This window comes from Phlebotomus papatasi, chromosome 1 (assembly GCF_024763615.1).
Source record: "Phlebotomus papatasi isolate M1 chromosome 1, Ppap_2.1, whole genome shotgun sequence".
Lineage (NCBI taxonomy): Eukaryota > Metazoa > Arthropoda > Insecta > Diptera > Psychodidae > Phlebotomus > Phlebotomus papatasi.
The window spans coordinates 40,458,725-40,485,499 of NC_077222.1; the positions used below are offsets into that span (position 1 = coordinate 40,458,725).

At 35.7% G+C, this 26,775-nt stretch overlaps 1 protein-coding gene across 1 annotated transcript in view; it reads left to right on the plus strand.

The window, feature by feature from the left end:
- Nucleotides 1-26,775, plus strand: part of LOC129809986 (homeobox protein homothorax-like) — a 153,160-nt gene that overhangs the window by 121,212 nt on the left and 5,173 nt on the right. Inside the window, exon 6 of the mRNA XM_055860209.1 lies at nucleotides 17,887-17,945. Coding sequence (XP_055716184.1) covers nucleotides 17,887-17,945 — 59 coding nt within the window. The remainder of the gene's footprint in view (nucleotides 1-17,886; nucleotides 17,946-26,775) is intronic.

Genomic DNA, 26,775 nt, shown 5'->3' on the forward strand with positions numbered 1-26,775 from the left:
ATAAATTCTTTTAGTTTTATGCTAATTTTTATCTTAATATAATTCGAAGTAAAGTTTGAATTTGACGAACATCAACGACGTTTTGCACAAATCAAATGCTGTTGATCTTTTAGTCGACCCACTTATGAAGAATTAAAACCCAAATGTGAAAACACCGTTATGCCCTAGACACACTGAAGACTTAAGTCGAAAGATGTATTAGTCAAAAACTGAAGGAAAAATGATTTGATAGGTATTCATATTTCTGTCAAATTGTGATAAGGTCTTAATCTAGGGAAATTCGTCTATCGTAAAAAAACCAGTTGATTGTGAACGTATATATTCAAACGAATGCGTAAATTCATCTCAGTGTAGTCATATTTTGCAAGTGCGCAGAACCACGTGGAAGCCGAATACTATTCGTGGAAGTTAGAGAGTACACGCATCACTCTATATTCTGTATATATGTACCTTAACCTTAAGTGATAAATTTATTGCTTTACTTCTCATCTAATAAAAAGAACCACCCACGAAAATCTACGATTTATTCCTCTTCATCATGTACATAATTCTACGCAAACGCAATAGATGTTCTTCCTGCATTTTATTTACTACTCATTTTGCCTCACTTTATCTTATGTGCATGCTTAATAGAATCATTGCGAACAGAGGGTATAATCCATTAATATAATAAGGGAATGGTATGCATTCACAACAAGGGTTGACTGGATAGGATTTAAATTTAATATTCCCAAAAAGTGCAGTTTTATTAGAATCTATTTTAGAACCTAAATCCCAAAAAATCTTCAAATCACATCACGTAAAAATGAAATTTATCTAAAAATGTTTTTTTTTGTCACAAATTAAATTTATTAGTTTAATTCATTTGTGAGTGAATTTTCAAGTTTTGATCCAGGTGATATCCCGGAAAAAAGGAAGGATGGCGAGAAAAGTTAAGGGTGAAAAATTGATATTATTAAAAAGCACTCAAGCCAATAAAAAAATCTAAGCACATTAGAGATGCCAAAAGAGTCAAAATCAGTCAATTGAAGTGCATAAAAATTCTCCCATACAATGGATTGAGGCAAATGGTGTTCAATAAATTTCTTTTATTTACGGTCCAATGGAACCACACAGTGATTTTACTTGAAGATGGAAATAAAGCTCACTATGGAGGCTTTTCCCGTTTTTTTTTCTTTTTCACATTCAAGGCATAAAGGAAGCTTTTTCCTTTCAATTCCGAAAGGTTTTATAAAGCTGGTTATAGATTACATTGATAGAAAAACATTAGGAATGGAGTTCAATGGAAGGAGTATAAAACGATGGGAAAAAGTGAAGTTACATTTCGATCATTAATTTTCTAGACCTAGATATGTATTTATTGAAAATTTTCTTTTAGATATTTATTTATTAAATAATATTTGTAAGACTTTTTTATTATCATTTTATCATCGTAACTAAAAAAGAACACTATTTTTCATTTATATTATGACCAGCGCACAATAGCTTTTGTTTGTAAACATGTTTTCAAAATTTCCTATGAGAATGAGCGAGATGACTAGATCTAGATCTCATTCACTCTCATTGAAATGTCAAAAATATGTTTAATAAACAAAAGTTATTGTGCGTTACGCATTAATCACCTAATGATCTTTTTCTCTCAGTGTATGATATTATTTTATTACATATATTGAACCCCAAATTCCGAAAGCAAAATTTCAATATATATATTTTTCAAGAGGTCGAAAAAGATAGACATCCCCATCTACTAACCCCTAATGAAGGATAAATTCCAATAAAAATATTTATGAGTTGGGAGAAAGGATTGAAGTCTCTGCTTCAGTGAATCTATTGTTCATGTCCAGACAATCATCACTTTGTCACTCATCCTTGTAGGATCCCTCCTCCAGCTCCAAGTGTTTATGTTTTTCTTGTCAGTCGAAAAATCTACAACTTCCGGATCAATTTTCTGAACATCCCCCATTCTACCATTTAAGGATTAAGGATGGAAGTTTTTCCAACGGAAAAGAGAGCAGTGCTGAATTGGTGGATAATGTGCAATAAATAGCCTCGATCGAGGGGTTGAAAATTGAAGTATTAGTGGCGTGAAAGGGGTGAGAAAAAAGGGTTGAAAGAGCCCCTTTGACTTCTATTATATAGCAAGTGTGTGTTGTAGTTTTGCTTGACGATTACACTCAAATGAGAATTACCCCTTTTCCATCATCCTCATGGGGATTAAATGAACGCCATCCGGTTCTGGGGGTAGGTTGAGTGAGAATAGAGTGAGTCTAGGCCACCAGATTTGGCAGTGTTTTCACGCACATGGGAAGATTCTTGCATCGTATATGGATGGATATTGAGGGTCTATCCCTCGGGTTTCAGAGCTGGATGGACAGGGACAGAGTGTGATTCTCCAGTGTCTAAATTTTCAAATTGAGTTTGAGGTGTCTTTTTGTCTCTTTCGACCATCCCAGAGGTCTCTCTCATCCGCCCCAAAAGGGGAGTGCAAGAGTCGAGTGGAATTTTCATATACATGGGGTAGTAAATATAGAATGGTATAGTCCTAATGCTTAAAAATAATTTTGATGTATTTGACATTTGCTGTCAAATATTTGTTTAAATATTAATTGTCAAAGATTAGGTTATAACTGTAGTGCTATTTGCTTCCGTGGTCACTCGGTAACAATTAATCACTTCATGAGCTTAAATCGTCTGAAGAATAACTCGAAAGGGTAATCTTCTAGACACAATTACGACTTAAGCCGAGAGATGGCTTAAAGAAATTATAATCTAAATAGTGATCAGCTTATATTTCCAATAATTTCTAACTAATCCATCCCTCGACTTAAGCTGAGAAACGGTGTAATTAGTGGGAAACTGATAGGAATTTAGTCAAATCATTATTTGTATTATAACACTAAGAAAAAACCAAAAAAGTTAAAACATCTCTACGGCAGAGTTGAATTAACTCTACGAATATCCATGTAATTGTTACTCTTTTTCGTTGTAAATTTTAGTAAATAGACTTAAAACAACTCTTCGTGCGAGTTGAATTAATTCATCGGATATCGATGTAATTATTACTCTTTTTCGATGTAAAATTTCATCTCGACTGAAGTATATGCTTAAGTGTTTTCGTTTTAAGAATATACTTCAATCAAGAAGATTTTAGTGTGACAAAGTTCATAAGAAACATCAACTAAAAAATATGTCTAACAGTGTCATGTTCATGTCACTGTTCATCATGAACTGTTCATGTCAGTTATCTGTGAGAATAATAATAATGTTAAAGTGAGATTTATTTTGACTTTAAATATTACGTTTATATAATTAATCGTAGATGTTAAGTTTGAATTAAATTTTAATGCATTTTTTCATAAGAAATGGGGGATTTTTTACTCTTTTATTTTGATGGCCATAAGACATGTCATAATAAAACATAATCTTAGCAAAAAAGAATGGTCAACAATGATGTTGATAATGTCAGTACTTCGACGTTAGGGAGAAGTGGGGCACCTTTGAATGTAGGGCAGCTTTGAAATTGGTATTTTTACCAATTTTTAAATAAAATTGAGCCTTACGATTATAATTTTTTCACAAACAGACTGATAAGCTAAATTACATTATGATATGGCTCAGTTCCGTTAAACATAGGCGAAAAATCTCAATTTCAAAGCTGGCCCACATTCAAAGGTGCCTCACTTCCCCCTAAACTTGCATTAACTTTGTTTGCTCTCATAGTAAAAATAGAAACATTCTTCTGACGTAACATTAAATACGTTTAAATGACGTCTTTATGACCAAATATCGTATTTCAGTCATCCAATGCCTCTGCCTATAAGCCATACGTTAACATTGAACTCCTGCACAGAAGTACGATAGGTACAATGGCCAAAAGTGTGCTATATAACTGAAATATCGGCGCTTTTTTCAGTTTCTCAATAATATTTCCTAAACTCTTGAACCAATTTTATTCTTTTTTTCACATGGTCTAGATTAACTTGAGACCGTTCAAAAACATTGCCATTCTTAAAAATCCATTAAGTAATTTTCAAGATATAACTCCAAATGCATTCTAAATTCATTACTAAGACAGCTGATCACTGACTTTGAAAATCGAAGAGACACCTAGAATGTTCATTCTGTGGATGGAACATTATATATATCGTACTATGTCGGTCGGGTGTCTCGGTAGCGATGGTGAAAGAGTCCGGGGCAGGAGTAGTTGATTAATGTTGCTGGCGTCACCTGAACATGAGCATTCAATGTTGAATGTGTACTTGTTATGTGAATTAGATAGATGTGTAATTGGGAAATGGCTGCCGAGGGCTGTGTTTCAGCCCACAACCCACAAGTCTCTCCACATCACCCACTTTCTGCACACACCATTGCTGAGTGCTTTAGAATTTACCACCCTTTCTCTCACTACCCCTCTTCATCCCTAGCACAGTACCCAGACTTTAGGGGATGTTTTCATGGGCGACGAAGAGGAGATTGGATCTATTGGGACTACAATTTAATACGTTGAATATGCATTATGGTACACTCATACCCCTTGGGTCCCACCAGCCATGGCTAGAACCCGAGAGTTAGGGGTTTGGTGTGTGCATTCTAGTGATATGGTCTCATATTGGATTTTGATTTGATACCAATGCTTGATAGAGTCTGATGAATTTCGAACCAATTCTTCTTGCTCTGGCGTCCACTTTGTGGGATCTTGGGGATTCTCTTGGTCGCATACCTATAGGAGGGTAATTAGTTGATGGATCTAAAATCATTGAATGACGTATGTGCTTCTGTACTTAAGCCATAGAATTGACTTTCACACCTGAGATTTTAAGTATTTGCCTAAATATAGAACTTTAGGCAACTAAAATTTATAAGGATTAATGACATCCTCAATCTCTATTTCAGCATCATAGCAATTTCTTAAGATTTTTTTTTCATTCAGTGTTGATTTATTGCAAATTTGAACTCTAATGAAATTTTAATGTAAATCGCTCAGAAACTCTTTAAAAAAAAAAGAAAACTTTCATAAAGTGTGCAATAAAACGACAACTTCCTATAGACCACTCTTGGCTGATTCATACTCAAAAGATTCGCATGAATAGCCCATTTCGCAGGCGATAATTTATGTCTAAAGCGCTCTCACCAGGCGTCTCCATCTCACTCCTGCATCTCATAATTCTTCTAGCAATAGCACAATACCAGAGGAAATCATTCAAGCAAACAAGTTTAAAAAAAAAACTTCTACAAGACAACATATTTTCAAGAATTTTTCTCGCTCCAGTAGTTTGTGCATTTTACAACCTAGTTTGATGTTTTAATTTCAGAATGATTGCTTTTTAAAAGTGAATGTTTCCATTGTTTAAGACAAGAAATTGAAGTAATTTCGAGACATTCTATGGAGAAGGGGAGCTGTGTTTTGAGATGATGTTGGATAATTTGATGATGTGATACCTTGTCAGAAAAATCACATATATTTCAATTAAAACATAAATATGTATCTCTGCGAGAGTGGTTCGTTTTTTTGTGTAACCTCCCGGTGCGGTGGAGTTCTATAAAAGAGCAATTAAGGATATCCGTCATTTTGACAATTTCTAATTACGATTGCCATAAATAATTCCTTGAGGAGGCAAGCAAAAGTGTTTGTCCTTTCTCATATACATTTTTTTTTTGGTGCGCGAAGATATTAATATTTGAGTCACTTTGTAGCACATTTAGTTGGTGAGGAGAGTCATTTATTATAGGCGCAATGCTCCAAGTTATGAATTCGTCCAATTAAATCTTAAAAGCTGGAAGTCAGAAGCCGTTAATTTTCACAGCTGTTGATTCTTAATTAGCCTTACCATAGTACCACACATACATTCATTTTCGACGGGAATAAACAATTTTATTGCCTACGGAGAATGTTTGCTGAATGCAGACGCACTTGTCACGGAGACCCCTCTTGCATCACGTGCGCACCCAGAAAATGCGTTATAGTGAAAGGAGAAATTCGCCTCAAGAATTATCGACCGTGCAAGATTCTACTCAAGCTGATGAAGAATGGCCTCAAAGGCTCAAAGAGACATTTATGTCCTAAACAACTCTTTTAGTTGCTCGTAACAGGAAGTTCCTTCCTTCTTGCTTCTTATACTGAATCCAACAGAAATTTTTACAATATGTTTTTTCTACTTTAAACTTTTTCTGGAATGAAAATTGTGAAATTGTGTAAAAGAACTTTCCGTTTGAGGAAAAAAAAAGTCGCGATTCAATTTTTCACGAGAGATATTTTGTAAAAAAAATATCACTTAAGGTTCACTTATCGTTGGTCCAGGCTTATTGAGGATCTTCAAAAAACGATTAATGGGTAAGAAGCATTCTCTAAGGTTCGTTATATGTACATACAGCGAGATTTCGAAAACACCAAGTTGACATTTTTAATCGTTTATTCTCTAAAATTAAAAAAAATAGAAAAAATGAGAAAATATTATCATTTGCGACCACTACACTAAAGATATTTATTTCTATGTTTACACCAGGGGGGGTGACATAAGCTCTGAAAAATGCGACCAGTTTTAGTGTAAATTTTTACTGTTTTCGTACACATTTCACGAAATATCTCCAAAACAACGTGGGTTGCCAATTTGGGGTTTTCGGTTGCCTTTTCGTTATTAAATTTTCTTTTATTTTGTATTATTATTATTTGCTAATTCATTCTACAATGACAGAAAACAGCTAATAAACTCAAAAGTTTTTTCGGCACGCTAGAAACATATGGGAAACATAGGAAACGTCATGCCCCTGGTACTATGTTTAGTATTATTAAAGAAATTTTAAAAATTTACCCTATACAAGTGTAAACAATTTGCTTTGATATGCCAAATAGTGACGAAAGCGTCTTATAGTGTGTGGAAGTTATTAAGGCCTCTACATATTTTGAAAATTTTTTGTCCAAATGGGCATTTCGAAGAGAATTGTCTCAACATGAGTACGCAATTCTTATATAAAAGTAGATAGCTAGACAGATAGATTTTAATTTATTCCCTTATCATCATGTTATTTCTTAAGTATTGAAAAATCTGTAAGGGAAAAGCTTCGCAATTGATTTGCTGAGCTATATTTTATCACAAGAAGCTCCAGTTTCATTTAAAAATAGGAGAAAAAGTTCAATTTCAAAGTTGCCCCAATTCAAAGGTTCTCCACTTCCCCCTATTTGGACAAAAATTTCTCATAGTGTTTATAGAGACCATTGTGGGTAATAACCCAATATAATTCATAATACAAGGATTTTTTATTGCTCTTTCTTTTAATTATAGCAATAAAATATAACCTCACTTTTATTAAGATAGGTAAATTTATTCATTAACAATGCTTTCGAAATTACCTCAATCATATTGCAATTCAACTACATAAAAAAGGGACTTTTAAAAGCGTTTTAAACACTAAGAAAATGTTTCATTAAAGACCTCTTTAGAGAGATTTTCTTCAAAATACAGCATTTTGAAGAAAATCGCTTCAAAATACTCCATTTTGACAAAATTTCTGCCAGTAGGGTAAAGTGGTACAAGTTGGACCATGGTACAAGTTGGACAATGGTACAAGTTGGACAGGGCTTTTTTCTTGATATATTTAGTACTTCATTTTTATTTGTATATTTTCAATGCTTCAGTTTTATAATTTGGTTCCTTGTGCTTATAAAAAATTACTACTGTATTTATCAAGAAAAAATCCCTGTCTAACTTGTAACGGCGAATTGTCCAATTTGTAACACTATGTCCAACTTGTATCACTTTACCCTATGTAGAGGCCGTTTAAGAAAATGGAGCAATATTGGTGGTCAATGGATAATATTGTAGCTCCTTGGGCATATTTACTTTGAAAGATTTTGTGTTTATGATGAAAAACTCTCACGCAGAAAAATGATGCTATAAAATCAAATGGCAGGGTATTAGTTGGTCTCTCAAAGGAATTGGATATAAATTTCTTTCGTAATTCAGCTTTTAGCAGACACAATGGTTGGGGAGATTAATATAAAAACAAATTCCAAACACAATTCCTGGGACAATAATTCGACGAGAGTAACGAATGATTAGAGTGGTAAAATAGAGTTAAACACGTACTTTAGATGGTGGATCACGTACAAAAGTAACACCACTCATATCTAAGCACTAGAGAAAACTTGAGGGAGATAGAGGGGAGGATTTTTCCCACCAAAAACCCCCACTGGAGGATGAGGTGTTGTGATTATAATTAGAGAAAATGGCTAATCTTGATATGATGCCAAGTGTAAATCCCAAATGAAAATAAATTTCAATCTAACATCCACACCATCCAATTATATTTGATCAATCACCCGTTTATTGCTCGCCAAATGAGGGTTTTTTTCTGCCTGTCCATCCCCCAGAGAGTGTATTCTGGGGGAAGGAAAATCAAGGTCTATTTACCATAATTCGCCCATATCTATTCGGTCCACTGCAAATATTGTAATTACACCCACACCCAAGGGATACCCAGGACTTCGAAAACCAATAGAAATGGGACAGAAATTTTGGGGAAGAAATGGGATGGTTTTGATATTAGAGGGTGGCAATTTTCCACGGTGCGGCAAATTGAGAAGTTTGACGATCAAACTCCTCTATTTCCTTTAGCTGGGTGAAAATGACCCAAAACACTGGTCAAGAATTATTGGGGCAACAACTGTGATTTATTGTTTCAATTACTGATTTTATAGCACAAGAATTTTCCTTTATTAATCGTCTCCCAAGGAGCAGAGTTTTCTCACCTAATAGAATTAAACGTGATTAAATGCATATTTTCCTATAGATGGATATTAATTGCTGTAACAGACTTTATATTTTTTCTTATATAAGAAGATTTTAAATCAGGGATTCCTTTTAAACCCCATTATTTTCTTTAGTTTAAAAGGTCTCACCAGAAAGATGAAGAAAAGTAAGAAAGAAAAAATCGAGTTTCTTGGTCAAATACATCCCCAAACTCTCCCTATTGGGCTGAAATTCGTCCGACTAACAAATCTTTATGCCCAAATGCCAAAAGATGATCATATCTGCGGGGCTAAAGGCGCTCGCATTACATGGAATATGGAATTGGGATTTTTTCGTATCCATTATTGGCATTAGGAAGGTTTGTCTTATACATTTAAATGATGTATAATATATTTTGAAAGAAAATGGGTATTTATGGATATTGGATATGGAAAGGATCTCCGGACAGAAGATTGTGTATTTGTGGAGGAGGGGAGAATTGAGGATGCTGTATATAACCACATTATATTTCGTGCTATTTTCCACCAGCACGCACCAAAAAAAAAGAGCCAAAAGCCTGCGAGTAAGATAACTACTAAAGCTTTGAGGGCGAGAGAGAATATGGATCTCAACCCCAAAAGGACCCATCTTTGTGTTTGCCAAAAGAAAAAAAAACTGAGGAAAATCCTTGGCCACGCGAGAATTGGTCGGAATGTGGAAAAGTGTATTAAGAAAGCATCTCACAGTTATCTTTTTCTTGTGTTTTCACCCCCTACTAAAAGCACCCCTTATATGGTAGGGTAGGGTAGCATATCGGTTTATAAAGGAGTGGGACCGGAAATTTAAGTGGATATCCTTTTCAACGCACGACTCCCATTTGGCTGTGTTTGCCATTAGGAGACCCATTACTCAACTGTCACCGTGGACCAACACCTAACAAGTCTATTTACGGTACTCAAACGCACTCACACGTCCACCCATCAAACATCCATATATGAAAAGGCATCGAAAGATGGAAACTGCTGCTAAGCATCTGCTACCCCCCCCAATTGAAATCTCAGCACCTTCCCTTGGTGAAATATATCTCATTGTGCGTCATTCTGGAATGTGTTTGCAAAACAAATCCTTAGTCGTGGGGGATGGTAGTTTTTGGGCACCGGAAAAAAGACCTCTACACAACCGTTACGGCAAGCTGTCGTCAAATGGGACAACGAATATCAAATCAAAATTCTCAGTTCTATTTGTCTCTCATGGGGTTTGACTTTAGGGCCCAATGACTGAGAGTACCAAATGTTGCTTGGCGATTGGTTTGACCCCGTTGGTCCCTAGCATCATGTGCTCCCAGGAGTGACCAAAGAGGGAAAAAGTGGATTTCGAGCATTTACACTCTGGATAATGATGACGTTAAATGGGAGAGTACACCATCTGCTGACGGGTTTATATTGTTATTTATGAGGCACACAAGTTGGAAAATTGCATGCGAAAATGAGGAAGTTTTCCATACCTTGTTATGAAACCCATCTCACTAGTTGAAAGCTCAAGGGCTTGCAAGTTCTTATTTGGAGGAAGGACATTAAATTGATGAGACTGTTTAAGAGATGATTCCACTAGTCTTAATGGATTGAGGTGCTAATGTTTACTATAAGAAACTAGATCTGCATTAGCCAGGGGTAGAATTAGACAGAATTATACAGTTTTCTCTTTTCGAAGAAATATTAAGGATACAATTATTTATTTAGAATAAACATCACTTTCCGTATTTATTTAAAATATTTATCAGTAAGACTTTTTTCAGTAATATTTTTCACAAATTAATTTAGAAAGAAAAATTACATTTACTGGATAATTCTGCCCCGGTCATCCCTTATGCCGGCTTCAGATCTGAGGTTTAGCCCAGTTCCCGAAAATCTCAAATTTCAAAATAGTAACCGATTTTATTGATTTTTCAGAATTAACCTGTTCATTTGCCCATAATGTCCAATAATGTCCCATAATGTCCTACAAATCTTGACTGACAAGGAATTAGAGAAGTTATGCCATATAGTTAAGCCTTAGGCCTGAAGCCCGTATTAGGGTGAGAGTATGGCATTTACTTGGGCATTTACCTACATATGCAGTGTAGGAAAATTGCACTTGTTAAGATAATCTGTCTTCTGACGCTGTTTTGAACAGCAATTGTCGTAGCTTACTCCTCATCTAAATCAGCAGCTCGTATAAACTGAGCATGTATTTCACCACTGAGTTTTTATTTGCTGATTTAGGGTCGAATAAATTACGACAAGTACTGATTCAAGTAATTATTAGTTAATACTTGATTTAAATAAACAACGACTTTTCTTCAAAGATGAATACTATTCATTTTTGAAGAAAAGAAGCATATGAAAATGACAGTGTATGAATCTACCACATTTTTTCTATATAAAAATTAAATCTTACCCTATAATACTTTCCAACCATTTTTAACTTGGTATTTTTAAATTTCTTCAGTGTACAGAGAAGCAAATGAAAAGAAAACTAAGAAGGTGTACTCTTGAAGGGCTTTCACTTCCTTTTTCTTTCTGTTTGCCGATCCAAAACACTGGGAAAACTCAATTTCCCGAATGATAAATGGTACCAAATTACCTTATTGTACCCTATGTGCAGGGGAAGTCTGTAACAATATAATAATGTCATATGACAAATTTTCGTGGTAAATTCGGGAGCAGGACAACTTAAAGCCCAGTGAGAATCGAATAACAATTGCAAGGAGCTTTATAAAGCTATTAGTAACCGATAGATATCTGATTTTCGATTAATTTTCCGAATTTACTACATAAAATATTTTGAATTTGTCATATGACATTGTCATAGTGCTACAGAATTCTCCTATTGATAGGGATTCGAACCCGTAACATTTCTATAATAGAGTTAGCATTCAGCAACATAGTTCATTACGTTTTACTTTAAGGCCATTATACCCAAGCGCCTGGCATGTTGGTCTTTTTATGTGGAGCTATTTGAAATCAATTCCTAAATTGATCTCGGACTCAGCTCACAGTGCTCCGAGAAAAATTTATTTAAACAAAAATTTAGTATATTTATCCCTCCATACGGAAAGGTATCTTATAATACGGAAAAACTTCTCACTTTTTAAATATTTAGCATAACGGTAGCGAGTGCAAAAAAATTCCCATATAAATTTAAATAAAAGTATGAGAAAGTGACTTCAAATTTCAGGCAACTTACCAGGGGGTTGATTATACCCAATGTAATCTCTGTTGAGGCAATAAAACTGATAAGTTATCAGCCTCTTGGTAAAAAATGGCATCGTTGGCAAAGAGTGAACTTTTCGTTGATTTTGCATACCTTCGTGATCTTTTTTCTCCCATTTTGCTTGAAAATTGTCACAGAGAAGTGTCATTAAAGTGTATACCTGAGCTTGGTGTGATGATGGTGTGAAAGAGTGTGGCAAGAGATCTCATAAGAGTTTCTTATTTCAGCGAGGGTGCTCCGTTTTCTCCAGTTTCTCAATTTGCATTCTGAAATCCAAAATCATTACTTTGATAAATGAGTGTTCGTCTTATCTTGGCTACACTGAGACTCGGGAAAACTTCCTTGTCGCCTTTCGCTCTTCGAGACTCACCCTTCTTCTCTCTGCACAATTCATCTCAGAGTCAACCCCTCTTGTAAATTATCTACCATGTATCCCAGAGATCTTTTTCCTCCAACTCTCTGTATGTGGCATCCCCCAAACCACTGATTTCTTCAGGCTGAATCGTAGATGGAATTTTTGTCATTTTCCTTTGTCAGCGATGTCGTGGTGGGTCTACGTAATTACTATATAGTTGATGCATCAAATGACAAAAGATGAGATAACATATACCCTTCTTTACTGGGTAACTCCTCCTCGGCAAACGCCAGAATTCATCAATTCCACAGGCAAAATAAATGCATTTGGTTGTGATTGCGAGAGTTAAAGTATTTCACTTTAATAGACTTTATTGCACAAAGTACAGTGAAAGGAAAGGGTCACCGAACAGGGATGTATTGGATAAGGCTTCTGGAGATATTATCTAAGTCCAAGGGGATAGATAAGATATTTGTTGATGTTTCAGGTGATCTATGGATGTATATCTGAAAAATGTTTTCTTGATAAATTTCACTGATTTCCCAAGAGATTTGAGCAACAAAAAACGTTAAATAAAGAAATTTTCCGAAAACAGTCGAGTTCGGTGCTGAATTGAGAATTGAACTCTGGTGAATTTTCCACCCTCGACAGTGGCATTGCCAGCAGTCACTCATGCATAAGTTGTCACAATGTGATTAATGGGTGTCGAACAAATTGTCTAGAAAAACAGAAGGGTCACAGACTCACCAGTGCAACATTCAACCCAGAGATTCTGGTGAAAATTCATACAATTGGATTTAACTCCCATCTAGAATTCTGGGGGAAGAGATAGGGTGCTTCCCGGGCTGTGGATTTGGGAAAGTCAAAGAGAGAAGCAGACTAACACAACAATGAAAACTAACATGAGATTAGCTGAGAATTAAATACTTTGCATATTGCTGCAACCAAGGGGCTTTCCCAGTCAATACTCACTCTCTCTTTCTTCCTCCTGCCAGACTCACCCTCTTTTGGCTATTTTTATGTGTTCTCTTCTATAGATCTTCCCATTTCTAAAATGAAAAATTCTTCAGCTTCATGTCCGATTTTTTCTTCTATCCTTTGGCTATTTCAATTATTCAAATGAACAATAAACACAATACGATTTTCCTTCTTATTAATCTAATTTTGTCTGACGACATTATTTTTTCTTCCATCTTCAAACTATCAGCACAACAGAGACATCCATGGTAGAAATTTAATACGAAAATGATATTAAATTCACGTCCTGCGAGACCAACCCCTCAGCTCAGATCGATTTTAATCCATTTCGCATCCATTGACGATGGTGACTTGCAATTTTGTCTCTGCATATAACTTAGTCAACTTTATGAATAAAACACCGTCTAGTAATGGTCGTTCAGGGAAATGGCCATAATGTCTTGACTCACGAACCATCTCCACTATATCTCCCCATACCCATTGAGAATCTTCCCTTTTGCCATGTTGTGCCCACTTTCCCAAGAAACTGCCTGTACAGTTTCCGTACACTAGTAATAATTTGTTTCTGAGAAATGGAAGTTCATAAAGGGGTTGATTTAAGAAATTTATGAGCTAGTTCTAACCACGTTTGGAGATTTTGCTCAACAGTAAAATCTTTACTGCTATTGTATATTCGAGAATGTTTAACCCAGTCGATGGTCAAACCCCTTCAATTCTTATAGGGGGAACTATGATAGAACTAGCCAGGGATAAAATTAGACCGTTGGAAATTTTAGATTTGTTTAAATAATATTTTTTTAAAGATTAATCTTTATATCAGAATTGTGGGGTTAGATTAAGAAATTTATGATTTAATCTAAGCCTTATTAAAAAATAATACTTAGTAGAATATTTTAAAGTTTCCTACTATGACATTATATTTTTATTTCGCTATCTACTGTTATGTTACTATATAGATAAATAATCTGATAAATGCTACTGCTACAAAAAAAATGCGTGACTAAAACAATTAGCCTTTACAGGTGTTAGATTAAGAATTTCTCAACAATGATTAACACATAATCTTACACATCAAAATTTATTTTTAAACAACGTTTTAAAATTACCACTCTCAGTAAAGGGTGATTTTAATAACACTTTTCAATGATTTTTATCTGAGTGTATTTACACTGTCGACACAGAGATGAACTTTTGCCAGTGAATGTTGAAGCCTGCAAAAAATCATGGAAAGTGGAAGAGTGAGGAAAAGTGCACTCTTATCGATGCATTTTTTATCACATCCACCCACAATTTCCCTCACTTTTTTTCAGTCCTACAACCTAACCCTTGACATTCCCACAAACTTGGTGAACGACATTCCGTGGAATGTATTTCACCAATTGAATGAAAATTGGTGTATGTTATGAATTATTCAATTTTCACATGTACCTTTTCCTCTCTTTTTCCTGCAAAAGGAGTGGGTTTTGACTTTTTTTTCCTCTTCCTAGAGAGTGCACGAATTGCGGAATTTACATGAACCACATTTTGCTGGTGATGTAAAAAATTTATGAAATTTTTCAACGTAAATGTCTATCCATTTCAAACAGAAAACTACCTGATAAGTTTTCTGACATGAATCACAACTTCAAGTACTTTGGCGTAGATGATAAAGAGTATAGAGAGCTTTTTCTGTGATGGCTTTCAAAGATGTTAGAAAATGCGTAAAATTTTACGATACATTGAACAGTTTTAGTTATGGATAATTTTCTCTAACAAATTTACTTATAATCCAACAAGTGCTATATCTTGAGCAATATACTTTGAACAGTGTCAATAGAGTACCGATAAATAAACCATTGAACTCATTTTCGCTGAAAATACAAACAACATCGTAAAATGTAACTTTATGGGGATTTTATTGTATTGTGTTGAGTACAAAATTGCAATTTTGCTCTTTTCGTGGAGGCACACAATGAAATAGGGTATTTTGTGTATTTTCTATGACGATAATTCTGTCACCATAATCTCTTGTACTATACCCCTCCAAAATTATTATTTATTGATTAATAATTATGTTTCTGTCTCTATTTTGTGGAAATTCACTAATTGAGGGAATTCACGATAATTTTCTAAGATGTTCTCCTTGAAAATTTATCACAAAACTTCAAGCTAAATTTGCCATATTCTCAATGACCATGCGCTCTTTCCAGAATTGCTCTCTATCTCTCGAAAAATTGTTTCTATGTCAGATACAAAAAAAAAAGAAACAGAAAAAATATAAATGACCCATCCATTATATTGCTCAAGAAGTGTTAGGAAATTTCTCTGAAAACCATTTAAACCACTCCACAAAATTATTCTAATTGTTTGATGGAGTGCAGCCAAGAAAAAATCCAGACTCAAGTATAAGAAGCTTCAGAAAAAAGCTGATAAAAAGCCATGCAGAAAAAGAGCACTAACCATGACCTAACCCACAATATTTGTACTCAATTATAAAAATATTTGTGTCCCCATAAAATTCCCCATGGAATAGTCTTTGGCAATTGTGTCGTCTTTTTGTCGCTTCCAACTCGGTTTCCATGCAAAAGAATATGGACTTTTATCATTCCACCGATGAAACCTATAATAGTCGTAATAATAATAATCATAATCTGCTAGCATCAAGTTGACTCGTAAAAGAAACGGATTTTTGCATTTTACGACTGAACAAACTTGCAATAAAATTCACATAAAAGCAATATTACACGTCGCACATCACGTCATCTTCATCAGTTGACTTGCGGCTCATGCCCTCCTCATCCAAATACAACCCACAAGAAGACGCACTGTGAGAGCTTTTCCTCTACCAAGTTCTATGGTGGGATACCGAAAAAGAAATCTCACCACACACAACACCAAATGCCAAGGAATGAACGACATCCTCAATCCGCGCATAAAAGCCACGGCAAAGTCTCCCCTTGCCTTTATTCAATAGAATGGTGAAGGAGCAAAAAAAAAAGAATATAAAAATTTTATTTACCAGACAAGAAGTTATAAAACGACGGATTGAATGGTTTCAATGGAATCTCGAGTGTAGTGAGAAAAGATGTCTTTTCGCTCCCCCGCTTTATGCTTCACTCACCCTCCTAACAAACAATTTGCTATTTTGTAGTCTTTTGCCTTATAGGTTACATCATTTAGAAAATTGCTGTAAAAAAAGATATCTGACAAATCTATCTTAAGTTTAAAATTGAATAAGCATTTTTGGTCAGTATGTTAGAATGGTTAGTAAAAAATCCAAAATTGATCAGAAATCACTATACTTTAATCCTTGAAGTGCATTAATATGATTCCAAACTTCTAAATTTTCTTTCATCAAAGTATTTGTTATTTTCATTCATCTAAAATTCCTAATTTCTGTTTGAAATATCTGCTTTTCCAATTTGTCTTTGACTAAACTGCTGGAGCATATACACTGCTCCCGGAAGTTCAAAGAGTAAAATGGTAGATATGAAGTGTAATCATTATATCGATTATAATTTTGCTAAACTGTCTCCCCACTAATCTTCAAGTTTATACAAGGGCCCTTACAACAAATATTCAAGCTCAATATTCCATAAATTTTATCACTCTAGAGCAAAGAATTTGCTCTCAAATTGAAACATTGAGAAAAATCCGAAAAAGTCAAAATAACATTCCGGAAATGCTAATTTTACCCTGCAGTATTGATCCTAAAATGGTGTAAATATTACCCTTTTTAGGTGTATTATGGGTTAAAGTTACCCTACTTTCATGTTGATTTTACCCTTAAAAGGTGTAAAATTTACATTAAAAAGTGTTAATATATTTTTACATTCAAAAAGTGTTAAAGTTATGACGAAAAAAAGTTAATCGCAGCCCCTTTTTTCTCAGTGAAGGGATGGAAAGGGAAATTTGTTTTTTATACTTAGGTTAAGTGTGCCAAATTTCGGCATAGTTGCATGCAAGCGCCAAGGTCTCAAGTTTTAAATGCAATATTATTAATACAAATAGAATATTTTTATTACTTCTTCTTAAGGACTGTTGCTTGGAACCTTGCATAGAGTTAATCGTCTTTATTTACTTTAAAACCATCCTTAATACATTTTAAAATAAATAAAAATGTTGACATAGCTTTGGTGCCCTATTTCGGCCACCTTCATTCTCATAGTTCTTTGCCCATCGGGAATCCTTCAAATGTCTTTTTCACGTCATTTTGCTTGTCTAGGCTGCATTTTTTGTTATTCTTTTGCATTGTATAATCTCTAGAGTATGTAAAAACTAAAAATTCATGAAAATTCGAGGAACAAAAAATGTGGCCGAAATTGCAAGCTGGCCGGAATTTGGTACACTTACCCTATTTAAAGTTAATTACAAGGCCTTAGGTCATATTCACTAAAATTATAAGGAAACTTTTTACACTATAAAAACTCTGTCCATATAAAATACTTCCTTAACTATGATTCATAAACTATTTGTTCAATGATAAAATCTTAAAGAAGCCTTCAATGTCTTCCGGAATTTTTCAATCAAGAATCATTTGAAACAATGTTGCTCAAAGCACATCAATTAACCTCTTGACTTCTTCTTCTCTTTCAGGTTTATCAATGCGAGGCGTAGGATCGTGCAACCAATGATTGACCAATCAAATAGAGCCGGTAAGTAAACTTTCAATAAATATTCCAATTTATTATAATACCTCTTTAAATGATCCCCTGAGATCCCCCCAAAAAAAAAAAATACCTCACTGTGGGAAATGTCGTAAGATCTCGCACATTATTTTCGGCAAAATGATGAGAAACAAGATGATGCGAGGTGTAATGATAATAATTCCATTATGAAATTAAATTTAACGACTTAGAGAGCTTCATCTGTCGCGCATCCCCGCCAATTTGACCTAAAGTGTGTTATGCAAAGTATGGAAAATTGCTGTAGGTCATGGATCAAATGGTGAGCTTTCTCCAAAGAGGTTCAAACTTGCAGACATCATTGCCATTAAATTTGTTGTTGTTTATACAGAGGGTTGTTCCACACATTTTGCCCATTTTCTCTCTACCGAATGATCTTTTTACGACCATTTTACGTTCATCTTTTGTGTTCTGTAAATAAGCACACTCACCACGAAGTATTCTCAAGAGGGGATGGAAGCTATCCAAAAGGAGGAAAACTTCCTACCCAGAAGGAGCTTCTGTATTATTTTAGGGGTGGGCATTCCTTCATTCATTCAATACCTCAAAAAAGAAAATGTATCTGAATTTTAAAGAAAATCATCTCAGCAAAAATGGTTTCTGAAGAAAGACTTTTTCATATCAAAAACAAAATTATGAAAATTCCTACTGAAGCCCTTTATACCTCATATTACCGGGTGGATTTTTGGTTAAAATTCCCCAGAGAAAATCCCCCTCTTGGTCCACGTGTAATGAAGAAAATCCCAGGATATGATAAAATGGTCCATTGAGAGACAGTGAAATTCAGGTGAAAAATAAATTAGCAATTTAAATTCTAAGCGCAGGTGCGTTACGCGTTATTAATGAAATTTAATTAGAATACCTGAGAAGTGAAAAGAAAGTTTTATGGAGCGTGTGAGGATGATACCTTTTCGAGGTGGAGCAGGGGGCTTAGGATAGAAAGGATGAAGAAACCCTTTTTCTGTACCACAAAATATCACTCTGTGTAAAGTGAATAAAATTAAATTACAAAAGGTGAAACTTTTTAAGTCACCCTCTGACCCATCTCTTATAATTTCATGGGATTTTTTTTTCTACTTTTAAAGGAAAAAAAATAGACACCGCACCAATTCATCCCACCTTTAGTATGATCGTGTGAAAAATTAATAATACAAATGGTCCATGGAGGAAAAATAAGCAGACAATATAAATTCAAGATGCGAAGTCACAAAAGTTTGTAATCTTCCTTTTCAATTTTCCCACCGATACATGAGAGAAATGAAACTTCTGGGGTGGAAAATTCACTTAGGATATTGAATTCAATGGCATGGACTAGAGAGGGTGAATCTTCCTGAAATTTTCTTCTTATTGTTGCAATACTTAATGCTTAATATTTTTTAAACTTATATACGTATAATTGCTTGGAAAGATAATTTGTCTTTTTTTTTGCAAATTTTATAAATTACAATTTTTAGGTTATTCTTAAATTTTGCAAGTTAGATTAAATTTAAAAAAAAAACTATTTGATCTCTTATATAACTTAAAAATAATATAAATTTTATTTTTTAGTACTTAATTTAATTCGAATAATTTGTCATTGTTAGATTTGCATTATTTATCAATGTGAGATTGATGAATTAACTTAAGCAGACTATAAGTTAGAAAGGTTTTGTATTGTTTTATATCTTAATATTATTGTTAGAAATCAATCGATTTCTTTAATTCTAAGAGTTTTCCATATTCTACTATTCCTACGGGCAGGCCGTTCTCAAAGCTAAACGGTTAAAGATAGGGACTTGGGGTTCAAAGCACACCTTTTCTGTTAAGTCACCTTTCCAACTGTAGTCATGATCAGTATTTTCTCCCTCAAACTGCCTCTTTGCCTACAAAAATAACCAAATCATTATAAAAGTGTTTGAAAAAAAATCTTTTTTCAATACCATAAATATTTTCTACTTTTCTGTGTCTATACGTTAATTAAAACAAATATTGTTAATTTCCTGATACATTAATTTTCTATTTAAAAAAAAGTGAAACACTGCAAAGGGGAAAATGGCATTTCATTCTTTCACTCCCAATCCAAAACAATCACTCCATTAAGCATTTGCATTGTGAATTTTGTGGAAACATTAATGTCCTTTCTCTGTTTTCGGTGAAGCCGTCGAGGTTGCAAATATAGCAAATAAACTCTAATATATCGGGGACACATGTCCAATGGGAGTCTGATCATCAGATTGGCAATTTGCTCATTTTGGTATATTGCGTTCCAATTAGCTCTCCATTTATTTTAGGAAATTATTGTCCTGGAAGCCACTGCATCACGTATTCTGCCCTATTTCATCTATACGCCCAACCATATATACTGACAGGGGGCTAGGGTATAGGAAAATGTTGTTTCCGAGATGCCTCTGGGTGGGTATCATCGACAAGATAAAGTGCAAAAGCATGTCTCTCGAAAACCAAAAACACACAACTTCGCATCCAGTGGTTTACTCTTTTCGTTTTCGGGGAGGTAGGGGCACCCAGGATAGCTTGAAATCGAAAATCCAGATATGTCTGTACCATACGTCAATATTGGGGTAAAATTCATTCTACTTCTTTGGGGAAAATTATAATGCCTCATCCGTTTCAACCCAATTTAATTTCACCACCTATGCAAAGACAGGAGTTTGCCGAGGTGGTAGCCCTTGTGACAGTCCCCAAGACATAAATCTTTCAACGGGGTTTTATTTTCCTCCTTATACGGTACCTTCAATACAACACAATTTTCCACCAAGAAAATCCCCCCAAAATGCTTCCGCTCTTCAACACTTTCCCATCGAGATATCGTACCATATACTCTATACCTTCTTCCCACCCCCAACCCTTTCCAAAAGCGCCTGAGAAACTCATGTGTATATGGATTTTCGAAAAGGGGATGTATTTCGTGCTAAGGCTTTTGAGTCCTATCATCAGCCCAAAATCTCCCGGTTGTCCTATTTAATACGCTCTCAGCGAAGAACTCTTTTCTCCGTCACCATTTTCTATTGTATCCATTTTCACCCACGTCGAAAGTTTGGTGTTCGAGAGGAAGAAAAAAAGGCAAAACCTTCCCACCAATCCAGACCCCTAACTTTCCCTAAAATACACTCTTGGTTGTGAAAGAATTGGTGGCTGCGACAGGTTGAGAAATGGCGGTCCATTGACCCTCAGGGTACCATCCATCACAGCACCACCATCAATGGTTAGTTGCAGAAGCGCAAAAGGGTCCATCGGCCTTGAAAACTTTTATACATAGTTTAGCGCCTCATCGCTATGCATCGATGACTTGCTGATGAGGGCCCTTTCCAACATTCTACTTTTGCCAAAGCACTTTAATTTATGACAGGAAACTCCTTCAATTGTGCCAAACTTTGAGGGTGAAAATATATATCTCATGTTTCACCTACAATACTTGTGTACAAAATATTTGGCTCCTGGTGAACCAATGATTTGGCCCGAATTGGGAAAAATGGCAGATTTGAACTAGAGATCCTGGCTCGATATGTTTGGTTTCAAGGTTCATCCTTGACAGTTTAAGTTGACCCCTATACCTCCCCTATATTTATTTATATATTGAGCTTAATTTAAGCTTTAAGTCTTTTCTTGATCCAAATCCCAAATAGCTTTCTGAATAAGAACACCTAAAAATCCCCAAAAAGGGAAGACAACAATCGAGATCGTCAAAGGATAATTTCTCAGCTCTTTATTGATGTCTTCCTACCAGTGGAGAGGCTCCCTTCCTGGACTTGATATATGGCTCAAGGAGATTATGCAAAATGTGTATTATTGGTGAAAAGGGGGCGAAACAGTGGTATTTTATCTGACGAAGTGGGTAGAAAAAAAAACTGAGAGCTGAATCTCGAATTTTGGGAAGAAATCCTCGACAATCCTGCAACGTAAAATTTGGAGATTGATTTAGAGCCCTCAATGTGTATCTATTAGGGCTTCTATCTAGATCCCTCGCAAAATTCCAATACCACATCGTCACAAGAGGCGGAGGACCTTCTATATGGGTTCTTGTTGTCGTCATCAGTGACGATAATCCGGCAGTAAATCAATGTGGTGTCACAAAACATAAACCAAACACTGATGTATTCCACTCATTGCAACAGATAGAGCTTGGGGGATGGTGCTCCAAATCGCCAAAATGGGGATAAATGTCTCAGGGTATCCAATATTCTTTTTCAAACCACACACGAAGGGGGGTAGTAGGGGATATGTGGATCATGTGGAATTTCATTCATCCAGCGAGTTTTGGGGTTTTGGCACCCAACATTCCATAGAAATGGGGTTCATTGAGGGTGGGCGTGTTTGGGGTGACAAATGAAATGGAATTTATATGAGTTTAATGATTCTCAAGCAAACTTGTGAATCTATTTTAATTATAATCTCATTGGACTTTTTCTCTGTTTTATTTGGGGAGGATGGAGGATGGTGTAGGATGCGAAAAGAATTTATGCCCTTTAATTATGCAACAGTGAACGTAGTAGAATTAAGAGGCAACATTTCGAAAAGCAATTTTAGACACCAGGTAATTTCAACAAATCTCCTAAACACCATCTTCTGGGCTTAGAAGGATATAGGGGTGGTCTGTGGGGCGCATAGGGCACCTGTGTGAAGTGTCATAGATTTTCCCGCTGGATGCGGAGGAATTGTGTCGCTGTTGAGGAGTCTTTTCACTGAGGCCGGAATTAACGATTTGGCATTCGGAAAATGGCACCCCTAACGAGCCCTCTAGGTGCTGTTGAGCAATCAACAACACCGAAGAGGACACCACATTGTACCCACCCTTGATAAATGATTTGGGGATTCTTAATTACTCCCCAAACTGTCGTTGCCCACCAAAATAGACGTGTAAGAAAACTTCAAGCTAAAGTATATACCAGTAACATGGGAATTGTTTCGGAAATACGAATTTCTTTTTCTTATACACTATACAATATGAAGCCCTATCCCCCTGGAAATTCCCATTCTTACGTATAGATGATTGTATGCCGCATGAAAAATCGAATCGTCGACCAGAGATGAGAACGAGAGATTTTCCTCCTTTACGGTCCTGAATAATACATAAATCCCATTGATTGGCTCTTGTACCGGTCTATATATATATAGGACTCTATGGAGATGGGTGGGATATGTGGAAATGATTGCGTTAACGGCCATTAAGAGTTGCCAATAATGGATACTGTGGGGGAGAAGAAATTAAAATGGCGACTTGTTTGCACTGGGGATGATCAAGAAATTAGGATTTATACCTATTTCCTACAGCTTTCTACCACCTCAAATTACCAACTAACACCATCCAAAATGCACCCAAAAGGGACATAGCCAAAAAGGGAGAGAATAGACAGTGAATTTGGTTAATGGGATGTATTTAATTGGATTTTTTTCACAGTTCTTTTCTCACCCCAATCTTCTTATTCCTCTTCAATATATTTACTTCTCGACGAACAACACCTTTCTCCTGAGATTATGTGTCCAAACAGAAGACAAAAGAAGTATATCCACGTCATTCATGCAAATGTCTCGTGTCTTATGCATTAATCCTCAGTTCCTGGAGTTTGGTTGCACCTCTCCATGGAGAGTGGCTAATTTTGCGGTCACTTCAAAAGGTGCCTTCTATTGGTACATAAATCCACATTTGAAAATGTTTCACAATTCGATACGCCAAATAAAAATTCAATTAGAAAAGCGCTCCTTAGCGACGTTACGACGTCGTAAATCACATGGCACATTTCAAAAGTCACTACTGCACTTCCCAATATTCTCTTGAGGGGACAATCAATCTTTGAATTTAAGGCAATTGTTTATTGAACAATGAACATGCGAAAAAAAACACTTTACAAAAGACGTGAACTCGTGAGTTTGATGCTGTTTTCTTAGAAGTTTCTTGTATATTTTTTGAGTGAATAAATAAAGCCATAGGGCATGGTATTTAAATTACAAGTTTCGAGCATTATTCGACGAGACGTTTTTAGTACTTTGTCTTTACTTACTATTTCGATAAAATAAAAATAAAAGGGTCAAATCGATTTGTCGTTATTCGAAATAAATCCAAATCCAAATAAATTGAATTTTTAACTTTGAAAAACAGGCAGAAAGGACAAAGGCTATTAGTGAGTATTAAAAAAAAAATCAAACTATGCAATGAGCCCAAACAGAAGTAGATTTTGATTCTCCAATAGTGTCTTGGGTGAATGGTAAATGGAACTCTATTTGCACAAAAAGTTGTTGATGTTCGAAGAATTCAAATTCAATTTCGAATTTTCATACTAAATTTTCGAACAAGGTGGTGAAAATTTATCAAATATCACACTAAAAACCTGGCAAAAGAGTTACTCAGTGATTATGGAGTGATTAAATACTGGGGTAAGAACAGTAAACGTCGTTGTTCTGTTTTTTTCCTCACAACAGTGTGAAGACCGTCACATTTTGACACTTGAGCACTTCGAAATTCGAACAGGATGTAACTTCAGCCACCTTGCGTAAGTGTTAAGAAGTAAGAAAGTCTCTTTTTGGATCTTCAAATAGATTTTCAAATTTTTCAAGATCTACTTCTGTACGGAAAGAATGTCTAGCACATGTTCGAAAAATTGAAACTAATTTGCGAAGCTTGAATATATAAGGGCTCGCCTAAAGACCGAAATCACTAACCGTTCGGCCTCTAAATCTCATTATCTATGAACATTCTGGAAAAATGTGTAACATAATTTTGAATAAAAGTTCAAGATATACTATAAAAAAAGAAATATAAAAAAATATTTTTTTAAAAGAAAAAAGAACATTTCTGGATTCTCTAGATGTCAAAGTTTTCTAAAGATTTCTTAAAGCCCTTGATTTGTTTTCTATAACGTCACAGATTTATCTCTCATGGTATTTAAAAAGGAGAATTTATGTCCTTCATTTTGGAATTATTAACCCTGGTGTTTTTATGTTCCAATAGATGTATAACCCAGTATATCCTAGGCATGTCAAGTCTTTCGAAATGAATTCAATTGAAGTGTCTATCGCGTAATTCTCGCTACAATTCTCACTTGAGAATTCTACAGCGACTTTTTGCATGGATCCCCGTAAGGGAAACAAATCAAATTGATGGATATTCAAATGGGGTACTTTCGGAAGCGATTATCATGCCACCCATACAAGGCGGCAACTTATTGAGATAAGGAAAGACGGTGAAATCTCCTTTGGTACATACTCCCCAAAGAAGACACTCAAATACATAATTCCATTCATCGGAAATGCGGAAATGCGATCCGGAACATCTCATCAGATCCTCGCACATACAAAACGGATGCCAATTCCAAAAGAGCCCCACCATCGTCTTGTATGCTGAGTATTGAAACTCTGAAAGAGTTTTGGTCTTAGAGCCGATATAAGGGGAATGATTTCTTGTACCATATAGCATCTTCTCCCAGGACGATGCATATATTTGGAAATTTATATCCATGAGTGAGAAATTTATGTGCTCCATCTTTGCATGTTTCACCATTGTAATGGGTAAACGATAAACTTTTTTCTTCTGTACCCACACTTCCAAATAGCTTCCAGCATATACGCAAAAATTGAATATGTTGGCAATTTCGCGAAAGAACAAGCAACTTGTGTGAGGTATTGGGGGGTATGTATGGATGGAATGAAAAAAAAATCTCATTACATATCTCATGGTAAAATAAATATTTGGTTGCTAGTATAAAGTTTTGCAATAATAAATAAATTAGGGTAGGATATTTTCTCATGGCTAAATATTGCCTTTTTGCATATGATGGGGTATCTTGGAAGGGATGATGGAAGGATGGGTGGACTGGTGAGGGATGCCTTAGATGGGCATAAAGTCGCATTTTTCACAATTTTTCATTCATATTGGATGGGTGGTGGGCCGGTCTATCTGGGTGGAATCACATAATTTGGGATTGGCGTCGAGAAATGGGCAAAATTACATACACCATATATAGTGATGGAGAAAACCCCAAAAATCCTCCCTTCAAACCATATCTAGAGCCTGAATTCCATTTCCTTCCAACCCACACATATGAGTTCCTCTGGGTTTGGTCGCACAGTCTCTCTTCTCTTCCAGCCACCCCCCCCCCCGCCACCCGAAAACCCAGTCATGGTTTTGGGGCGATATGGGGGGAGTGTTTTTGGAGGGAAATGAAAACCCGTCGTTCATATCCCCCGGTTTTCTTTTTCCTTCCCCAATCCCCCTCACCTCGGTAACCTTCCCTCATATCATCTCGCTCTGTTTCTCTCTCTGGGAAACACATGCACAGCATACACATATTGCCATTATAACCCACCCCCTCTATTCGGAAAAGGTGGCGCGCACATGGAGAGAAAAGGCACCCAAAGTTAGAGAGCTTCAGGGACAGGCAAGTGAGGGTGTGAGGGAAAATGGAGCTTTTCTCTCTCCCGTATATACATTTGATATATCGCATGTAATATTGAAACGAAAACGGGTAACTCTCGGGATGAAATGTTTAATTTAAACGGCATACACCGCTTCCATATGTATCGTACACATCGCCATCCTACCACCCCTCATATACCTCTAGTTCGTATTCATCCAAAGAGCAACAACAGCTAGGCAGGCAAAAAAAAATCAACACCACCCCTGGATGCCTCCGTGTTTGCACGGGATGGTAGCCCCAATGTATGGCTGGGGTAGTTTATGAACGTGAGGAGCGATGGTGGAGCGAACGAATCGTAATATGGCTTTTAATGTGCAAAATGGTTGAGACGACTTGAAATGGTGCGCAAGAGCACCGAGAGGTATTTGGCTAATTTCTTGATGAACACATTT